The 23,273-nt window shown below is 33.2% G+C and overlaps 1 protein-coding gene across 1 annotated transcript in view; it reads right to left on the reverse strand.

The window, feature by feature from the left end:
• Positions 1-3,954: 3,954 nt before the first annotated feature.
• Positions 3,955-23,273, reverse strand: part of CLSTN2 (calsyntenin 2) — a 267,478-nt gene continuing 248,159 nt past the window's right edge. The window contains exons 15-17 of the mRNA XM_034439447.3: positions 22,396-22,519; positions 18,481-18,665; positions 3,955-17,553 (exon numbers count right to left, since the gene is read on the reverse strand). Of these exons, the coding sequence (XP_034295338.1) occupies positions 17,359-17,553; positions 18,481-18,665; positions 22,396-22,519 (504 nt within the window). The 3' untranslated portion in view covers positions 3,955-17,358. The remainder of the gene's footprint in view (positions 17,554-18,480; positions 18,666-22,395; positions 22,520-23,273) is intronic.

Here is a 23,273-nt window from a genome sequence, read left to right on the forward strand (position 1 = left end):
GGCAATTTGTTAAAGCATAGCTCACTGTATTGTGGCTGTAGGGAACAAAGGACACTGCAGAGTCCACAAGATGTTTGGAAAACTATCTCAGGATCCCAATTTCAAAAGCCTTCTTAAAAATCTTATTTGCCAAGTGGATACAGGTTCTTTATAAAATGTGTTTCGAGGGGTTTTTAAAAAGTTTTTCAAGATTAAAAAAGGATAATTATTTTTCTTTTCTTACAACATAACATGCAGTTCACAACATTTCCGTACTGTTTCTGATTAAAGTAAAATTAATATTCATGAAGCAGAAGACTCTAATTTAAGTAGTAAATGGATCAAAACTATGATAGATAGACTAGGAAATCTTGCAGTTCTGTAGCAGTAGAGAAATAATACATTTATATAATATTATGGATAAGTCATGGGATTGAAAGAACAAACATTAATATGAAATACATGACACTGAATTTGTTTGAAGAACAAGTATTATGCAAGAATAACAGAAGTCTTAAGCTCTAGGAAATGAGAAACAGCCTTTAATTAATGGTATCAAAGGTATTAATGCAATGAGATGGAAAACTATGGCATCTCAAGTAATATACATGGTGTTTTACTGTAGTCATTAAGGATCAACAGTTTTTTAAACAGGAACTATAAAATATGAATAATCTGTGCTGAGGTTTACATTAAAACAGATCATAGGTCTGTAATGCATGACATATTGAATATTGATTTTAAAAAATGTCACATGCTCCCCACATAAGTAGGTGTTGCTATGGTATAACATACAATTAGATTAGCACAATATCAAAGGGAAAAAAAAGAAAATGCAGTTTTTAAAAACTATTAAAACTCGTTTTAAAAAATATTTTTAAAATAATATAAACTTTTCATATTTTTTCATGTTATTTGTTATTTCAAGTTATTGTGGCCTACTACACCCTTTTTCTAGGTAAACGAAAGAAAGTTGAACTGGGAAACTTCCATTTAAAAAGGGATATAAATAATTAAAATAAATACATTTAATATATGTGGTGTAATGATAATGTGTGTGTGGGGGGGAGGCTGGTTAATGTTTAATTGATATGTTCAGATTGTCATTAAACATATTTACTATTCTGCTTGTGTTAGGTGTTTTTTCTTATTTTCCTAAAATTGCAAAGCAAGTTTTTAATTGATTGATTACCTTAACTGGAATGAAATCCACGGAGTAAGAGAATAGATGGAAATACGTAAGTTGATTTCCAAAGTAAATTCAGAGAAGTATATTTGTGTCAAGCATTGTGTATATACTAAATGAATGCATTGGGAGTGATGTCCAAAGTGTTACTCTCGAAGTGATTAATCAAAGTATATTTATTTCAAGTTAATCTGAGTCATAAAGTCTTCACATTTAACCAAATATGCCTTCCACAAAGCCTGTTCATTTCAGGGTACATTGCTTATACAACCCTATGAGCCCCCAAAGCAATTTACCACATTGATATATGGGCTATTTCCTGACACAATTGATTAACATGCCTCTGACAAGTATACCATTTGGGCTTAAGGTAAAGTTTTTCATCTTACCATCCTGTTTTTATTTGATTTCAGAATTTGTCTGCTCTAACCTAATCTTCAAGACTTGTTTTTAAAAACCACAATAAATCATTCTACTTCCAATCCATCAGTGCAATGAATGTGAATGGAGTTATTCTCTAATCCTTTTTAAACCCAGAAGGTTTCAGATAAATCTTTTAGGAAGTTTGTTTTATAGATTGGCTTCAATGCAAGAAAATGTAAATAGGAAAACTCAAGCTAGTAGATTTTATTTAAATACTCTAAAAATAAGTCCTTTATCAAATGATCTCATGGTAATATTTGAAATATATGGATAGTAGGCTGAATACATTTCAGTCCTTCTACTGAAAAACTACACAGGTGCTGTTACAAATTCAGATGTGATATTTTGATTAATCAAAATTTAGAAGCAAGTCCAGTTTTTATAGTTCAGTTTAAAGGATCAGATATTAGAACTCAGTTTAATAGATCATGTTAGTCATATTTTAATTCTTACTATTTAAAATAGATTTATCTATGTATATCTAGATCGTCCCATTGTAATCTCTTCCTGATAATAGGTGTGGTACTTAGTAGCTGTTGATTTTATTCTTTCTTCATCAGCAATGTGACATTAATATAAAATCAGAATTATCCTCTGTTTTAAAAGTAAGCAAAAGGTTGAATTATCAAAGTGATATAGCCAAAATGGAAGACATTATTATATTTGGAAAAGGACATCAAAAGTTTTAACAAAAATAAAAAATCTTAAGGGTCAAAATACAAACTTCAAAATAAGACAGTGGGCTAGGGTAATAAAGTGGAAAGCTCTGGGGGAGAAGGAATGCAATGGTGCAATTTGAAAGAAGGCATGATGGCTGCAATGCTGAATACAAGTAATCTTCAGTTATTGACCTCTTTTTTGCAAGCTCTCCAAAGGCACAATGGTGGTGAATGAGTAGTATTTATGACTAGTTCTTGAATTTTACTTGTAAAAAAATTAAAAGTGTTTCTTGTTGAACCTGATTCCTGGTGATTTCATAGACATTTCCACATAGGCTTCTTGTTTTTAGAAAATGGTTTTTATTCTCTCCCCCCATGTTTTTTCAGTTTTTAAGTTTAGTCCACATCCTCATATTCATTCCATTCCATTTGTCTGGTCCCTTAATTCACTTATAACTTTCTTAAATCATGCTTTTATTTACCTTTTTGCTCCACATGGATGATCTCCCATCTTCTCTTTAGCTGGAGAGGTTCTGTGGGATTGGTCTACTTGCTGGTCCTTCAGTCTTACCTGTGGCTGCTGTTTCTGTTCATTTGAAGGTGTTGAAGCTTGCCATTCATCTTGAAGTTCCACAGCCTCCATACTTTGAAGCAGTCCCCCATTCCAATATTAACCATGGATGATCCTGCTTCACTTCCAGAAAGACCAACTATATGCGGCCTAAGCTACTGTATATCACTGGACAAAAAAGATTTTGCCTCCTGAATACTTTGGGTATATCTTATATATTTTTGGGTGCTAATGAGAAAAATAACTTGTGATTTAACCTATTATATATTGTTTAAAGAAATATTCTGTTACACACACACACACACACACACACACACACACAGAGAGAGAGAGTAAGTGTGTGTGTATAAAATCTAATTTTACTAATTTAAATTAGTAAATTAAATTCATTATTGTCATAAAAAGTTAATTTCATATTTCTCAAGATTCCTGCATGATTTAGTAATTCTGAAACTATATTTGTGTTTAGTTTGAAGGGGTCTATCATAATAACCAAAACTATTTTTTTCAGGAAGCAAAACTATGTTCCAGTGTATTTAGTGTAAATTGAGATTCAGTATAAGTGAAAGAGACCCTATGGTTTCATTTTATTTTCCTATTACTACACAGTTCGTCATGCTTCCACAAAATCCTATTTAGAATTGTTCGACTGACATGTACATTAGTGTGATCAAGAAAGCTTGTTGAAATAAATATGACTTTAAAAACATCTGGTTCTTTGGTTATTTTGGTGAATGTTAGGTTCCCTTCAGATTAACTTTCTGTATGTTCCACTTTAATTATAACAATATTATTCATTCAATTAAGATAAGCAAGTTTGCTTTGGGGATGTGAAAAACAAAGCATTAACAAGAGGAAGATTAAAGTTTGTCCTGCATCTCATTTTGTGTATTTTCATGTTACTTTCTCATGTTATCTCATTCCCACCATCATGGATTTATTCTCTATCTTATGCTGCCTCCCATACCAATTCATATTTTCATGTACATCCATATTGACAGAATATATTTATACTCATAAGATTACTATGAAGCCATTATTTTTGTTTGAAATGAAAATATTAATGAAAGAAACTTATTTTTCTTCACAGTACAAGACTCACACACATTTAAAAAAATAAAGATCATTGAACGTAATTTTTATGTGAAATTCTAAAACCATATTTATTGGCCAATTCACAGAAAGTGCCAGAGTGATCACAAAAAAAGGGAATATTTTTAGTACATGTGCAGGCCAAGGATTTAAAAAATAAATTTTGCAAATAACGGTGTAAAACTTAGAACCTTTTACAATCTGAAATTCAGAGGTTATCATTCAAAGTGACAAGGTTTACATCACATAGTTGAGGATATGAAGAAGAAAAGGAGAAGAAAATAAACCAACTTTTTCTCTCTATATAACAATTTAGTTATTTATGTGATTATTTTAACCATGTTTTCTTAAAGTTCTTAAAAAATAACAATAAGCAGATCTGTAATACAGTCATATTGTAAAAAGAATTTATATTCCTTCTGAATTGCATATACTCATTGAATTCCTTATCCTGCATATATTATCCACTCTTACATAATTTAACTTAGCAACAAGGTGTTTCCAAATATTGTTTGATTTTCTCTCATGTACAATAATGTATTAAAATATAATGATCAAATATAGAAGCAAATGATAAGATATCTTGGTATCCCATTTTTATTTTATTTGCTCTCAAACAGTGATCAGATTATTCAGTGATAAAACTGCCAGTGACATTGCAACTTTTGGATTAAAAAAAATGCCAAGGTAGAATTATTGCTAAGCAGAATAAAGTAATAAGCCTCTGAGGAAACAAATCTATCAAACATTGAAAGGAAAAAATAACTACATGCATTTTCCAGTGTAGGAAAATAGCATTTTTACTGTCTGGTTAATATAAAATACAGTGAAGAATAACTGTTCCCAAAAGTCACTGCCTAAGAAAATGATCTTTTTAAAAGCGCAGGGTCATGATAACTTTTCATTGCTGAACTCAGAATTGAATTCAGAGTTCTCTTCTGAAAGCAGAAAGAGACTTTCATACAAAGAAAGACTATCTTTGAATGGTTCAGTAATGCAGATATGCTGCATGATTAAAGTGTGGCCCAGTAACTTCTGATGGCTCTTATAAAACAATTCACTAGCCAGCATGTCTGCAGTATTTCAATATTTTACTGTTAGGAAAATGATGCTTATTTTGCTTAATATTTAATCTCCCATGAAGGTTAAAAAACATCCATGTATGTGTGTCTGCAGAGGAGATTTGTTTTTAGGCAATTTTCCATCCATATCCCCATACCTTGACTAAATCTCCTTAACTTTACTTGCATTCAAAGCCTTCCAGATTGAGCTCTAAAATCATTTCCTCTCACTTGACTAGAAACTCTTATTTTTTTAGAGCATTCACATAAATGGTGGTATTTTTCATTTCTGTCTCCTGCTGCCCCTTCTATCCCAAATCATATTACTTAGAACCCTCCATCTTTTCTATGGAAACAAAACTGTTGAGATAGTATCTCCTTAAAACCAAGTCATCCCATTATCCAGATCATACATTCTACTATCTGCCTAAAACAGTGAGTTATAAACTTTTGGATGAAGCTCATGAGTTGGTATTTGCCTTTCTCTCTCTCTTTTTCCCTCACTATTTCTCATTTCCCTTTTTATTTTCCAGCAACCTTTGTATTTTTTTTAACAACACAACAAACAACAACAACATGGCAGTGGTGATGATGGTGATGATGATAAAAAAGGAAGATGTCAGTAAAATTTATCTGTAATTGCTTTTTAGACAATTTATTACATGACTACTAACCAACAGCACTGATCACATGTACAATGGATAGACTGCAAAACCATGCTTGGAGGAAATAAATTTCAGTAAGTTGTGGCAGTAGAAATTTCATATACTTTGTAAGAGCTTTTCTTTTGTAGATTCTAAGATATTTCTTTTGTAAGATTGCATGGTGTGAAAGTTAGTTTTGAAAAGGAAAGAAGCAAGCAGACTGAAACCAATCTAGTTCATAACCATAACAAAACATAAAAAGAAATTATTCTCTATACTTGTAGGGTGAAAAGGTACAAAGGTATAACAAGTGGAGTCTTATCTCTGGGGCTTGCATTGATATATCACAGTTGCAGGAATTCTTATACCAGTTTGTATGCTTGTTTAACACACATTAGAGATTTGCCTCCCTGAATGCTGCTTTCATTACTTTCATTTCTGATGTTTCTCAAAACAAGCCTCACAACAGTGGTGGGATTCAAATAATTTAACAACCGGTTTTCTGTTCTAATGACCAGCCGGGTAGGCATGGCTCAGTGGTCATTTGACCATGTGGGTGGGGCCAATTCAACATCACTCAAATCGATGGGCGCTTCGCCTTAGCTGTTACAATGTAATAAGGATTAACCAGACAGGCAGTTTCTGTAAGCAGGGCAATAAAGATTAGGCTAGAAACAAAACCAGAATGTTTCCTTCCTGCCTTCCTTACAGGATTAGCCCTGTAAAGTGGAAAAAAACAAAATAAGATTTCTTCCAACTACCGGTTCTCAGAACTGCTTAGAAGGTTAACAACCAGTTCTCCCGAATAGCTGCGAACTGGTTGAATCCCATCACTGCCTCACAAAGATAATTATAAATGACTAGGACAACTGTAAATCCCAGAAATGTACCCACATATGATACCAAATGATTATACTGAAGACGTAAATTCATAATATTTTGATAAATTAATTAGGATACCATGTTGTTAAGAACATACAATGCTGAGTTTGAAGTAATAACTCTATCTTTTAAGTTTAGAAGATGTAATAAGTACATATGGAATGATCAAGATAGGAAAAAGCATGAATATTTAAAATAGAATAAAAATTGTTACTATTTAACATACCACATACCATGTCTGCATTAGTAAGAGATTCCTTAATTCTGAGGAATTATAATTGTAGGCAGAAATATGTCCTACAATTATAATCCATATTTTCAATGCTGAAATATTGATAATTTTGGCAGTATTGTTTAGAATATTATCAGCATTTATATATCATTATTTGTGGGATAAATCTAAGCTTTACTACTCATTAAGCAATTACTTTTCAATAGAAATGGGGTAGAAAGTGTATTAACTGCCGAGAGTCACTGGGAGCATATAAATTTGATATATTATTATGTGAGGGCAATCTACAATTAAATACCTATTAAGACTGGTAAAAACTTAATAATTAATCATTCAAGTCCTAGTCAAGGATCTGACACCAGATATCCAGATGCTATACATCCAGATACTAAAACATTTGAAAATGATCTATACAGCTATCATGCTGCTTTTTAAAATGTATGACAATCTTGACAGTAACATATCTTTCCTTTTGCTCCTATAAAATAAAACATTCAATAATTATTTCTTAATATTTATTAAACATTAGTCCACTGTAGATCTATAACATCTTTAACTGGGATATGTATACCTCTCTGCATCAACATAAAATATCTTTTATGTTTTTTCTGATTATTATCAGAATATTCACTGCCGGTGTCAAATCTAAATTTCCATTTAGTATTGAAATTAACTGTAAAACAGAAATTATAGGGCCTTTACTTTTCAGAATAGTTGTGATATATACTTTTACCAATGTAAAATGGCATATGGTTTAATACCAGGAAGAAATGCACATCTGTATCTATCCATAGAGGAAAAGGATTAGTTTCTCACAACCCACATTGGGTCATATTCTAGGTGTAAGTTAGGACATTATGCAATTTATATAACATTTTTCACTTACAAGTATAAGTACTGGTACATAAAAACAGTACTCATTCATTGAAACAAGAATATTAAGAATTAATGAGATTTACAGATATAACATTTCTTTTCCAGTAATCTTACAATTTACTTCTTTTGAATTATTCCTTAGTTTTGATGCTATGGATCATCCTTAATTCACACCAATTTTTATAGCTGTGTTCAGTTCATCTCATCAATAGATGAAACTTAAGTAAATATTCAAAAGTACTTGTACATGTCATGGAAATTGTCTTGATCTCTAAAAGGTGCTTTGGAGCACACAGGAATGTAAGTATCTGCAATATTTTAAAGTTGCTACAGTATACTCTGGCTAATCTTCATGACAGGAAAACATGCATCTTTAAGGCATTACAAAGAGGTCTTAAGTTCATGCGTTCTGATGCACCTTTTGGAAATTAAAGCGATAGTGCTTATCAATAGTACAATGACCCTTTTTCCATGAAAAATTCACATGCTGGGAAATATGCACTGTTTATACAGTGGAAAAGAGCTTAATATTAGAAATTCAGTACAGTGATATGTATGATTTGTGTACCATGTGTTTTATCAAATTAACCTGCTGTTTCTGATTAGATTTAATCTTTCTAATTTTCTACTTCCTGTCTCACACACTAAATTTTCAACACACACATTTTAACTTTTCAGTACTAATTAATCTTCAGACTTATTTCATTCTACAAAACATATCAAAATGTCTGCCAAATTACCAATATTTCTTACAGATGAGTGTAATGCATTATATGCAGAACTGCCTCTGAACATTTAGAGAAATTAGGAATATGACAGGAAAATAAATTTTGGTTTGTTGCTTTCTGTTTTTCCAATAAGGTCTAATTATTAGTCTGTTTTTGGAAACAATCCAAAATACTACTATGCTATTATAAAGATATAATTTCTTTCCTGTATGCCTTCATGATTTATAGGCTCTTGTTTATAAAGCATGTATCATTAGTGCCAGTCTATTTTTGTAACATGTATTTATAAGTTACCATCATTGGTATCTATTAAATGATGTTAAAACTCCAATTTGCATTTAATATTTGAGGTAGCAGAGTGTTGCTGTTTTAACTTATGTTTACATTGCTATAATGGTTGTATCTAATATTACAATTTAAATTCATGTTAGTGTTTTCCATTTGATTATTATAAGCCACTATGTATACTACACAATGGGAAATGAATGTAGTATACTACTAAAGAAAATACTATTAAAAGCATATTAAAAGCATATACCATATTTTTTGCTCCATAAGACGCACTTAGGTTTCGAGGAGGAAAAAAAATGAATCTGGAGTGCCGTCTCATTGTTTATATGGAGTGCCAAATATGGAGCAAAAGTATAGTGAGGGCAGGAAGCAGAGCCTGAGAGGACCACAGATAGATGTCCTCTCATGTGTCAGCTCTGCCTATTGACTCCTGCACTCCGGCAGGGTTCAGACTGTAAAAGGACCCCGCCGCTGCGGCCTGGCTGCAATATTCGCTCCATAAGACACACAGACATTTCCATCCATTTTTTTTGGGGGGGGGGGCGTCTTATAGAGCGAAAAATACAGTAAATAGCATATGAAGTGACTTGTGAAAAATTACCCAATAGTTACACATTATTATTCTACAACAGTCTAGATCACTTATTAATTTTGTACATTCTTTATGTGTATAAATAATATATACCGGTACTTACCTGTACAGATTCAAGCTTTGTTTCTCATCAATGTGAACACTGGTTTCATCTGCAAAATGCACTTAATTCAGCACAGGAATTTCCCTGATGTCCCTCTTAGGGACATTGTGGAATGTGTCACTTGTGTTTGTGAAAGTAGGAATGACTGGGAAGAAATTGCCTATTCAGGATGCCTTCACTAATAGATAAAAATCTGCCTGTAACAGAGTGTGAATGGTTTTGTAACTTTTACATTTCGAATTTGCTTTTTTTAAAAAGAAAAATCATTTGAAAGAGAAGTATCTTTTAACTGTTTATAGCAAGGTGCTACTACGCTACTTTAACTCATCTGTACATACAGATCAAGTTGTGCATCCAAAATCAGTAGATGTAAGCTTATCTCACCCAATTCTGTATGAAATTAAAGAAAGCTGACTTCTATATTGCTGCCTTTAATACTTCTATTGTAAGATCAGACATAAACATACAATAGTGCATGCATAGGATTATGCTACTATATCAATTATTTTCCATTAATATCCTAAACAAATTTGCAATAGGCAAAGCAAGCACAATGTAATGAAAGACTATTGAGTTAAGAAACATAATTGTTGTATCATGTACTTGTAGAGAGGGATGGTCTAATTTGGGGAGCAAGTATTTCTTTATAAAGTTTAAAGTACTACCATCATTCAATTCTATCATACTGCAAAGTCTTGACTGCTAGATGTCTGAAATTCACAAAACATTCAGGCTTTTTTCTATCAAGTTATTGAGAGAAGAAAAAATCTAATTACATTTCATATGATATTTTTCAAATGGCTGTGATACTTTATTCCTGTCCGCAACATCTGTTGTGTATAAGAAGAATTTGAGCAAGGAATCAGAAAAACATTATATATAATACTGGAAGGAAGAAAAAACAAGACACAAAGACAGAGAAAACATTAATCACAAAAGTTGGGATATTAATCACATGCCAAACTTAAAGATTTACTGCACTTGGATCCTTTGCCTCAGGCAAGATGATTAAAAACTGGCTATATAAAAAAAGAATTGTCCCATAAACATTATATGGTTATTTTTAATGAAGAAACAACTATCTTTTATGTGTGTATATATGTATCACATATGCTAATATTTGCAGCCGCACTGCTTTTCTGAAATGATGAAACCAAAAAGCCTGAGTTTAAACAGTTTACCTAAATCAGAAAACAAGCTTAAGGGGGGAAAACCACCTTGGATGCCAAATAATGTTTTAAGCTGGTTTATTTGAAGGCTACCAGTTTTACCACTTTGTGATTTCTATAGAATGTGAACGTATTGATAAGTTCTTGTGATGTGATTGCTTGTAGTGAAAAAAAAATGATTGAAAAATGATAACAACTTGTTTACAACTCAGCTTATAAATCGAATATATGATAATGCAATTATGGTCATTTTCTAGTTGATTGAGCTTTATTTTTTTTGTTGGATAAAAAAGTAACATTATAGTTTTCAAAAAGATCTCACTGTTCTCACAAACTGTAATCATGTGAAATAAAAGCATATCATTGCAGTGAATGACAGTAATTTTTTGTGTATCTATCAGAGTAATTTTATCTTTCCTTCCTAAAGGTAAAAACATAGGCTTAATTGTTACAATCACTTATCACATTTCACATTAATTTGGTATTTAATTACTTATGAACTGAAATAAATGATACTTGTTCATGAAACAATTGATTCATATATCTCGATCTGATAAATAATAATAGGACTTTTGTAATTTTGACTTCCATTCTCAGTATTACTCTCCAGGAATTTAACAAACATCTTATAATATAGGACCTATGATCCACGCAGAGAAGAATGATAGTTATTTTTAATTACATTACTAATCACAATTTCAAACCTAAATATATCACAAAATTCCAATTCTCTTTAGAGAAATGAGTTAATGCATATTAAGACCTTGAACCCTAGTCTCTTCACACTTAGCTGAAATTAACAGGATGACACTATCAGCTTCATTAATTAATGTAGTGGCAGACTATATTTATGAATACCACGAATTCTGGAGTTAAAGCAGCCTGTAGGCTTTGTGGAGTAAACCAGATAGGAATATTAGCTAATTCTACTTAATTGTAAAGCTACATTGATGGAATCTTCAAGTTCAAAAGAACAATTCTTCCCTCCCCGGCCATCTCTTATAACAGTCCAAATAACTAGAGAAGGTTACTGCCTAGTTATTTGGACTGAGACTCTTTTCTGAGCCTATTCCCTGCCCACTTTCTAGCTATGAGCTAAGGCTAAGCTGTCTCATATCTCACCTTTTCCTTAGCAGCATCTTTTTGCCCAGTCTCCCACATTCCTATGTACCATTACACACACAACCTTTTTAATATTTCTGTTGTCAGAAATATCCTTCTGAAATCTGACACCCTTTGTAGTCTCATGCCAGCCCAATATTTTGAGAGTTGCAGTCCTAACACGGTTGGAATATCCGAAGTTGGAAAAGACTGATCTATACAGACTTTCTAGATTTCTATCCAATGAATAAATGTGCTGCAGTTGCCAAGATTTCTTCATAATTACAAACCTTGTTTCTTCTATTTGTAAAGTCTTGGTTTTGTTTTTTGTTTCTTTTTTTTTTGCTGCTGGTGGTGTTATTCCTAGATTTTCCAGTATTTGTACCTGATCTGGCAAACTCTGGATTGTTTTCCTGTCTCGTCTTGATGACTTAATGACTTAATTGCTTGTATTTGTCAGCCAAATTCTAACAATCTTCGAAATGTAGCCATAAATATGCTGTTACACTAATTGAGGTATGTCTTCAATGGCATGCCTTCTGGTTTTATTGCTAAATATGTACAGAGAGTTTGAAGAACTCAAATCAACATTGTTAGCTGGTAGGATAGCACAACTGCATCTGGCTATTGGCCTAGTAAAACAAGTTAGCAGCTCCAGAAAACAGCATTTTAGGTGCAGAAAACATTATCGCTTTAGCTTTTGAACAGATTTAAGGTATTGGACGATGAGTAAAGATGAGTGAAGTAGGTCCACATCTATCCTTAGCCATAGAATTCCAATGGAAAGACTTGGTAAAGAAACAACACATCATACAAGATTATTGTAGGAAGAAACTGTAGGAAATAGTGACATATATGTCCTGGAAAATTGAGCTGAATATAAATATAATAAATACATTTAAAAGATTATATATCTGACTGTGATTGATTGATTACATGTCATCAAATCATTTTCCTCCATGATGACTTACTTCTAACCTTCTCTTTCAGATCTTTCAACAGTGACAGTTGTAATAATAATTGACATATTATGGTCATTTGTTCAGTCATCCTGATGTTTAGACTGGATCTGGCATTTTTGTCAACCTATAGAGTCATTATTCTCATTATCTGTTCACAACAGTATGAAGTCACAGCTGCAAATTTTTTAGCTGGTTTTAGTTTTCATATACATCAAGTTCTTCACAAGAGCCTAGGATGTTGTAATGCATTGGCATAATATATGTGTAGCTAGGTAGTGTGGCCTTTTGCAATCGATAGGTGGAAATTTTGTCTAACATTTCTGCTGTCCAATAGCATCTAGTGTGCTGATAACCAATGGTACCACCCACAGTCACTTCATGTCATAATCTTTCAATTTTAATTTTTTATGATTATCATGATTGGTGACACAGTCAGCTAGATATGTAGATTGGATTTCATGTTTTTACCAACCTGTTGCATTCTTCCTAAGGACCTAAGATAGGCAGATGTTGATGTTCCATGCTGTTAAATGTATTATCCTAGTATGTAAGCTATTCCAATTAAAGCTGTCTTTGCAATTGATGATGGTTATTTTGGCAGTGCTGATAGTGTTCCAAGGTGCTGCAATTGTTTTGGAATTGCACCCAATGTGCCTATTACTATTGGTACTACTTTTCCTTTCTATTTGGAAGTCTTTGTATTTTGTTATTTCCTCCAGCTCTTTCTCTTCTATTCTGCTATCTCCAAGTATTGTCAGATCCACTAAGCAGACTTTTTTTCCCCCTTCCCTATAGACAATTGTTATGTCTTGGGTGTTATGTGACAGATGCTATCTATTTACAGTATACTCTAAAGTCCAAGAGCACTTTAGCTTCTTCATTTTCTATAACTTTTCCTATTTTGTGATCCCATCAGTTCTTGCTTGCAGGCAATTGGTATTTCTTGAAGATCTTCTAATGCTTTGGATTGTCATGCTTGTTTGTAGTTAGTCTGCTTAATCTTCTTACAGCAGATAGCCAAGTAGTTTATTGTTTCTTCAATTTTTGGCAAAAGTGGCACTTGCTGTCTGTTGCCATCTTCTTTATTCTGACTTTGTATGCATTTATTCTTAAAGCTTGGTCTTGTGCAGCCAAAATTAGCCCCTCTGTCTGTTTCTTCAACTTTTAGCCACTGCCAGGTCTTGGTAATATATGCTTTGCCTGATATTTTTAATGTGATCATGTAATACTTTGTCTTCCCATGTCTCTTTTTTGTGTTTCATTTAGTCTTTTTTGTAAGCCAATTTGGTCTTTCCAATACTCAGTAAGCTTTCCTAGTATAGAAACTTCAGTGCAACTTTTTCACTGTCCTTCAGATATTTTTCCAATGCCCTTTTTTCTTCTTCAACCACGTGATATGCTTGAAACATTCCATGCAATTCCCAATTCTTATTGATGTCTGTCAACATTGCTGCAAGGATGAAGGGCATGATTCATTGTCATTATTTTTCTGGTCTTCATATCCACGTCTTTTAGTTCTGATTGAGTCCAGTAAACTATTTCAGCTGTACAGTCTAATGACTGGAATTGCACAGGTATTAATTGCCTTGATGGTATTTCCTCCACTGAGTTTGGACTTAAAGATCTTCTTCACTCTCTTGACGTATTTGATTCTAACTTATTTTTGATTTCATTGTGCTTGATGTTGTCAGCTTGAAGGATGCTCAAGTATTTGTAGTAATTGTCCTTATACAGCCTTTTGATATTTCCACTGGGCACCTTGATTCCTTCAGTTTTCACTATTTCTCCCCATTTGATGGTGAGGGTGGAACATTTGTCTTACTTTTTTTCACTCAACCTGTTTTACTGGGTAATGCTCAACACAGTATAAAACGTTGGCAGTTTTTAAGAAATTTAAAATTGACAGTTCAGTACTACATCTCCTGAAATTAAAAGAAATCCTTTAGCTCACACAACTAAACAGACTGAGATAGGCCACTTGTGTTTTCCTAATCATACAAAATAAATAAAAATGTAGAAATAATTACTTGTATGTTAGAAATGTGGCCATGAAAGATAAGGAAAATTCATTTACCTAAGGTGATAGCACCCCTACCCTGTGATGTGGACTGAGCTGAGAGAGTATGACTGGCCTAAAGTTACCCAGTCAGTTTTCATATCTAAAGTGAGACATAATTTTAGATTACTTTAGGCCTTTGGGTTTTGATTCACTTATTATATTATTTTGCAGAGTAAAACTGCACTCAGATACACATAGTTCACATAGTTTAAAAGACCAGTGTGAACATATAAAATTAAGAGTCAGTTTGAATAATATTTGCCTCAGAAGTCAAACAGATAGAAGCTAATTTGGAAGTTGTAGAACAGCTGTATTTTTCAAGTAAAACAAAAACATTGTAGAAAAGTTTAATCCAGTTAAAACCAGGTAATATCATCTGGTTCTGTAGGTTGTTAAAATAAATAAGCAAGTATATAGCTTTATCATGTATTTTACTTTGAAGAGGAAATATTCGTGCATTCTAAAATTTGAATTATTTAATTTTTAATTTAGGATATGCTAATAGGCTATTAGGATTCAGTAGGAACTATATATATATTTCATCATCATCATCATCATCATCATCATCATTGTCTCATCGTCACTGTCATCATCATATGCTTTAATGTATTTCTCATATCATGCACAGTTATGAAAGATCTATATGCTTTCAGAGAAAAATATAATATCATTTCATCGTATTCAAAGCTTGAGTACTACCTTCATTAGATATAGGCAATTGCTCAAAGAGATTTACTTTAGTCCTTCAAAATTCAAAATGATGTAAAGCTTTGCACAATAGCAGGGCATGTAATGGTCTAGTGGTAAAGCAGCTACCTTGCACACAGAGTCTCTGTAATTTCTAATTAAAAGATCCAATAGGAGAATGTAGGCAGTTGCTGTTAGTTAGTATAACGACAATAGTCTGAACTTGTACAGACAATTTCCTATATACCCTTTACTAAAATTATTCCTAGAAAAAAAGTAATATTTGAGGCTCTTTCAAAGCCACAGACAGCACTAGTCTCTGTTTCTGAAGTTGTCACACATAGAGGCATTCTTGACATTAAAGGATGAAATGACACTCATTCAAAGCAATGATAAAAATAAAAAGCAAACATAAAAATAAGCTCTTGTTACTTTTTTGCCTGGCAATGAGTTATGTAATCACAAGAGGGACATCTTCACATGCATTCTATATGCAAATATATTTGCTGTTGAGCTAAAACAATTGGACAGGAGATTTTATCAACAATGGGTGGGCTAAAAAGGAACAAGAGCCCCAAAATCTTTAAGAAAATATGAATACAAAACATTTTGCTTCTTCATCAAATGCCTATGTTTGTATATATTTAAAACATGCACAGCATCAAATACTGCACTATTTGGCATTCAAATGTAGAGCCACAAATATTGAAAAAAATATATAAGAAAGCACACAAACTTATAAACCTTCAAAATATAGTGGTTAGCTGGAAAAATGCAAACTACCCAATATTATTCTTTATCAAATGTTTTCAAATGCTATCAGATTTTTTTTTTTTTTACTTTTAAGTTCTGTATTTAGTTCTGTGTTTAATTCTTTGTAATTTTGCAAATAAAATATCTTTGGTGAAGAGAAGGATCTACGACAAGAGGGGGGGAGGAATTTAAAATGTAGATGATTTTTTTTTACTATGACATTACTTGTTTGATTGCTAGAATTTATTTTAATGATCAACGGACTATATCAAACACCTATTCCATCTGTAACAATGCATCAGAGCTTTGAGTGTTTTAACATGCAAAAGAGTGGGTTCTTTTCCTGAGATTATAAATGTTATTTAAATTCCTACATATACAGTAGCACATGTCTGAATTCTGAGCAAACTCTGTGACAGTACAGAGCTGCCATAAAATTCTGCAACTGGATGATTATTTATAATTACATTTTCTCAGAAGATACTTTATTTAAAGATCAAAAGTCTAGGTATTAGCTACAGTAACACTCTAGTTTTATCTTTCACACAAGGGAAAATATTTCTTAATCTGTGTGGCGTTGAAAAACCATCACAGACAAAGGTTTCATTTATAGGGTTTACATGCCTTTTAACTAAATTTCAATTGAGGGACTAGACAAGAATTCTTTTTAGCAAACTTTGGACATTAGCAGTGCATTCTTATACATGCACAGACATATACAGTTTAGTGTGTTTTGAAACTCTCTGCAAAGGTCAAATAGCCACAAGAAAAAAGTGAAAATGAAGATATGTGCAAATGAATTTTGCCCTGTGCATTGAGTAGCATGTACATCTACTATCTTTGACAGTAGGATCTTTAACAAGGCAGAGTTAAAAGGAATCCCAAAAAGAGTTTATATATGTGTGTGAACTTTGGAAAATTTTAAAAGCAACCTGGACTATCCTCTTTATAGTCTGATGATTTGGGTTTGCTTATACACCCTTTAAAAGAAACAGGGTTTTTCATGAAACTAGAGCAGCACTAACAAACGTATGATGTCAGGTTGCTGTCCTTTTTACAAGTGACTCTTTAATAGTTGTATGCTGTGCTTTACCAGGTGCTATTACTCACATATTAGGAAAGGAACAACTATTGGGAGTAGTTGTGATACAACTATATCAAATTCAGACAATGCAGTTTTATCATCTGTAGTCAATAGGAAGTTAAACTGTCAATTAATTCATAGATCCAAGATATGGTTGAATCAGTAGGATTGACTCAAAATACACAGTATTGGTTTATACAAAAAGAGAAAGAAAACTAAAGATTCTAGTAGGGTAATGTTGAATCATCCCATTCCAACTGATCTTGCCTGGTTGTATTTTGTTTGTCTCCTTTATTCCCTATGGCTTCTTCCTCTTCTTCTTCCTCTTCAGTCTCATCTGACTCTGCACTGGTTGTATCATCTTCATCTTCAATTTCTTCCTCATCACTTTCTTCTTCTCCACAAGGTTGTTCATATTTCTATGTATTATAAAGAAACATAAAATGGAGCTGTTGATAAGAAGAAAAGAAGCTTCTAAAAGTTTATTTCTAAATCTCTAAATGAGAGTGTGTGGTTGGTACATGTATAGATGTACCTAAAAGAAAAAGAAATCACTCTTCAAATGTATAGTCATATTTTATAGAGCTAACTATCAGCTGAGAAATTATAGACTAACAGATTTACCAAGAGATAAATGAAAGTGACCTCCCTTATTAAAATTCACAAAAGCTAAAGGATGAAACTAAGTAAAAAAAAGCAGTTATATCATTCAATTATATATGACCTGAAATCTTTTCTATAAGATCACATTAAATAATTAATCAGATAAAACAATCCAACTTGAATGTCATCCATCTGTTCTTGATTAAGCAAGCACTTCTACTCATTTTTTTTCATTGTAGCTTTGATAGAGACATATTCATCAATAATACATTATTAGATTGAGCATGTGAAAAAAGGCCAAGCTACAAGTACAAAAAATGTAATATGACCTTCCTGAATGACTGAACAAGGTCACTGTCATTAAAATGTATGCAAAGTAATTTTCATAACTCCAATATATTATTGATACTAATAGTATTTACATCCTTCTAGGTTAAGATTAAACCAAATATACTTCAAAGAGATCTGATATAGTAATTCCATGAAATATAGAACCCTGAACATCCTCTCTATGTGTATCTGGGTGTATCTTTAGATATACTAGATAGAGACCATTTTCAGACACATGCCAACATCAGAAATAAAGCCAATCAAATAGTAGGAAGGATGTTTTTCTTTTCACCCAGTACATTTAGTAAATATTGGGGGAGTAGCTGAAGATTATTTATGAAAAAGATTCTTGCACATAAATGAAAAATAGGACTGATAACAAGAATAAAGGACAATATGTCTTTTCTACTTACTTCCATGGGATTGATTGTGATAGTCAGAGCTGAGTCATCCCAATCCATTTCATTTTCTTTATTAGTTTCATGTTCCTTTGAAGTATAGTGGCAAGCTGAATGAATTCTGTATACCCCCATAGCTATGATGAAGACTAAGACACTGACACAGATTATGATGATGACGGTAGCCATACTTGGAAGTACTGAAATGAAATAAAATGGGGGGAATTTAACACATACTTCCAGTGCCATTTAGGTATATTTAGTGTTTAAGCTGTTATGTTATAATTATAGCAATTTTCAGCATTCATAATTATATCTAAATGTAACTGCAGTTACATTTGTTTTGTTGTTGAACTTAAAAGAAACCATTACAAAAAGTATAACAATACAATTCTCCAGTACAGAGTTTAAAAAAATAAAACAAGAGCAATTTCATCTGTAGGTGATTATCACATTTAAACTGTCTTTTGTGTGTAGAATCCCTTACTATTATTATATAATTCCAGCTCTTGAATTCCGGAAACTACTTACAGAGTCAGTGAATATGTAAATGGTGAATATGTCTTCCAACAGAATCACATACACAATATCATCATCAGTATGGAGGGGACCTTAATGCATAAAAATATTTATGCAAAAGTATCCTTCTCGCATACTCATTTTGTATGCATGGATACTAGGAGATGCAACACATGTAAAATCTAGGGAAGAGGTTATTTGGTGCCACCATGCTCTTTGTTCAGGTCAAGCTCACTGAGCAAACAAAAAGGAAGAGGTAAGAAGACATTGGCAGGGGAGTTTAAGGAGACGTTGGCAGGGGAGTTTAAGGAGGCACCCACATCGTCATAAGTTATGTGTTTGTACTTGGTTAACTCAAAAGTTTGAGAAGGGACAAAGAATGAGTAAAAACTCTCTAATGATGCTTTAATAAGTAAAAGCAACAATGAATGGGCATGAGTTTATGATGAGCACCTGCAATGCCAATGGCAAGTTTGTTTTTCCACCAGAAAACAACCTGGCATATATTTACCACCCATGCAAGGACATTACAACATTTAAGAAAAAGTCTAGGGACAGAAGCAGCAAACAGACACATTTAAGCTGATAAGAAAATACAATGTTTTATCAGTAGAAAGAAAGCAGATATCACAACAGAAATTAATAGTGAGAGCAACTCTGTATATGGACAGAAAAAGAGAGGAGCAAGCTTGGTGAATAGAAGGATGCCAAAGGTATTCTGTATCACTGGAACAATAAAACTTAGGGAAGGAAAAAGAAAATGATACGTCAGAATTAGAGACTACGATGTTAGTTTTCTAAATGGCAGAGAGAATGCAGCTATTAAGACAAAGAAAAAGAGTTGGGGAATTGGTTGTTCATTAATATGAAGAACTGCAACAAGTGTATGCTGATCAGACTCAATGGCTTGTAAAGTCTGCTTGTGCCACTAGCATAGATCAGGAACATAACAGAACAGCTTTCAACTCTAATTAAGTCCAGCAAAAAAATAATCCTTCCTGCTAGGGCACATGTTGACATATAATACTTCAAGAAGCAGCTATAAGCACATTGCCACAGATTTTGAAAACCTTGGAAGAAAGCTAAAGGCCCTGAGGGTGTAAGCATTATTCTCATGGAATAGGACAGGAAAAGGAAAGAAAAATACTGCAAGTACTAACTATGCAAATGGTGTTGTTGGGAAATATATTGTTTCTTGGATCAAGGTTTAAGTTGTGTTGATGTTGAACTGTTTATAACAGAAGGGTTCTCCATCACAAGATGTGTTTAGAGAAAGAATGGTGTGTTTGATTAGGACTGAATTCCCTAGCAATGCAGGGATGGCAGTTTGGTTGGGCATCTGGAATATGAACGACATGAAGGTTCTAGACAGGATTGCTCCAAATGGCTTCTCCCTCTCTCTGTCAAGTGACAATTCATTATGATACTAGTGAAACTAAAACATTGAATGTGACCAGATGCATATGCATGCTCAAATATGAGCTTACATCATGGCCATATTGATGATGAAGTGTCAGTACTTTTCCACACTTAGAACTTTCATGGAATGTAACATTTTTTTGAGTGATTTGGACCTTGGTAGGGAAGGATGGGCCAAAAGAATCATTAATTGGTTGCTGTGTGCATAAAATAATGCATGTTTACTTTGAGTTGGAAGTTGGATGCATAGAATCTGATCATCTGATAGAGGTGATATCTGGAAATATTATCTGAGAGGTTTTTGAGCCTCTAGATCTTGATGAAGGAACAGGATTCTTGGGCTTGATGCCTATCCCAGCTTCCTGCTAAGGTGCTATTCCTCAATTTTTAGAATATTTTTACTAATGATTTAGGTGAGGATGTGAAAGAAGTGCATATTAAAATTTTTCCGGTGAAACATGTTTGGATATTTGACTTAACTTCAAAATTATCTTTCTAGGAGAAAGAAGATAGGCTGAAAGTAACTACATCAAATTTAACCAAAGTCAATAGGTGAGGTGGTGAAGGCCATGGGCATAGTGTGTGTGCTTACCTTGATCTCAGCCAAGCATTCAACAAGTTTCTAATACCTTTATCAATAAAATGATAAAACAAGAGCTATGTTATATATTGATTCACAATCAGCTGAAAGCTAGCAAATAGAAGGAACTTATAAATGGTTTTACACCAATGTGGAGAAATGTATTAAGTGGAATACTACTTTTGTGCTATTCAAAATGTAATTAATAACATGAATGAAAGGTTTGAAGGGACAATTATCAAATTTACAGATCACACAAAACTAAAGCAAACAATCAGAAAGAGATGATTTAAAAGATTTAGACAGGCTTGAACACGGGACCAAAATGAATTATACAAAGTTTAATATGGTGAAATAAAAACTCCTGCATCTGAAAAGAAAAATGAAAAACACAAGAATAGGTGCAAGAAAGAGATCTGGCTTGGTAGTAATACATATGAAAAGAATCTGGGTGTTCTAGTGGATCAGAGGCTGCACATGAGCAAACAACGTGATGCAGCTGACAAAAATAAAACGCTATTTTGGGATGTATTAAAACTAGCCAAGAGTCCAAGGGAGGGGAAATAGGCCAAATATATTCTCCCTTGTTAAGGCTCACTGGGAAAATATGTCTGGTTCTGGGTATTGCAGTCTAAAAAAGATTTTAAAAGGGGATATTTATTTTAGTGTGGGCTGTCTGATTTTAGGTTTTCAGTTGTTTTATGTTTCTTCTAATTTCGCTGGAGATGAGCAGCCAATAAGTTGCAAGAAGAAAAGAATACCACCACCATCACCACCAAGGAAATATGCACCATTGTGTCACGGCGGAGGGAGGGGGGATTGGAAACTTTAATCTTATAAGAAATTGTTAAGGAAGCAGGTGCTGCATGCTTAGCTTTAATAGCCTTAAGGGGAGATATTATATCAATCTTCATTTAAAGGAGCAGGAAGGAGGAAAAAGACTTGTTTCCTTTCACTGGAGACATTCAAATTGTAATGGTATGTTGGAAAGACCTTGGGAGAATGGGCAAAGAAATGCTGCCTAGGCAATGATCAGAAAAGAGGCAGTATGGCCTGCAACTAGATAATGGGCAGGGCAAGAAGTTGAGAAGAGGCCCTCAGTTTTTCAGGCTATAAAGCAGACGACAGGAGAATTGTACTTGTATGATTGCTGTCAGTTTTACCACGTAGAAACACAGGAAACACAACCAGAAGAGCTAAATCTACTATATTGTAAAGCTATATAAACAGAGTCTTGCAAGTACAATTATCCTGCTATATTAAGTTACAGGAATTCAGATTCCAATTGAACGTTAGAACTTTTCTAACAATAAGAAATGGGGGCCTCTTCTTCACTAGATGTACTTCTACATAAACAGAATGTAGGTCAATTTTTGTTAAATCCATTCTTATCTACTTAATTCATGTAATACCTGAGCTTTGAATATTGTTTGTGCTTTCTTCTGGGTGATGGATAGATTGGAAAAATTGTGGCTCTTTTATCATAAGATTTGCATATTCCATGGAATTAGAGTTGGAATTATGTAGAATATTAACCTAGAAGAAAACAGAAACTAATATTAAAAATATGAAGTATTCACAATAATACTAATCAGATTTTGCATAATAGTCAAGCTGAGAAGTTATATTTAGGCAGAAGTATTATCAGGTCACAATTTGCATTGGCTCTATATGAGAGCACTTAATCCGTAGGGTGATGATTTCAGATTTACCAACTAAATCAGAGGAACTAATTATGAAAAAGACAGACTCTCATACAGTTTCAGGGGTGAAAAAGGCTATGAGATTAGTTGAACTGGACCTAGTCAATTGCATCAGAAATACAGCAAGCCAGTCAACTAATGCTGGAAAGTATATTTCACAACTATCTTGTTGCAGCAATATTTCCTAAAAAATCCCAAGTTACAAAACCCCAAAGTTCAATGAATAAATAGAAACAACAAACGTAAAGAACGTAGACAGTCAGTTGTCTGTAGGTTCCATAAAACAAATCCACAGTGAGTAATCCGAGTGCAAGTTCATTTGTCTTCTACTAACATTGTTCTAGGTAACTCTCCTCAAACCTTGCTAAATTTAGGCACTCTACTATTAAGCTGCCTGCCAGATTATTGGGACATGCCCCTGGGAATCCCAAAAACATAAGCTATCCACCTTGTGTTTCTGGAATTCCATGGGGAATGTCCCAATAATATATATGGTCCTTGTGGCAGTAATGGATCTATCCTGCAATAGAAGTCAGTAGTGGCTGAAAACACTATAGAGATCTGATCATGACAAACAATCAACATTT

This window comes from Pantherophis guttatus, chromosome 6 (assembly GCF_059756535.1).
Source record: "Pantherophis guttatus breed Tessera chromosome 6, ASM5975653v1, whole genome shotgun sequence".
Lineage (NCBI taxonomy): Eukaryota > Metazoa > Chordata > Lepidosauria > Squamata > Colubridae > Pantherophis > Pantherophis guttatus.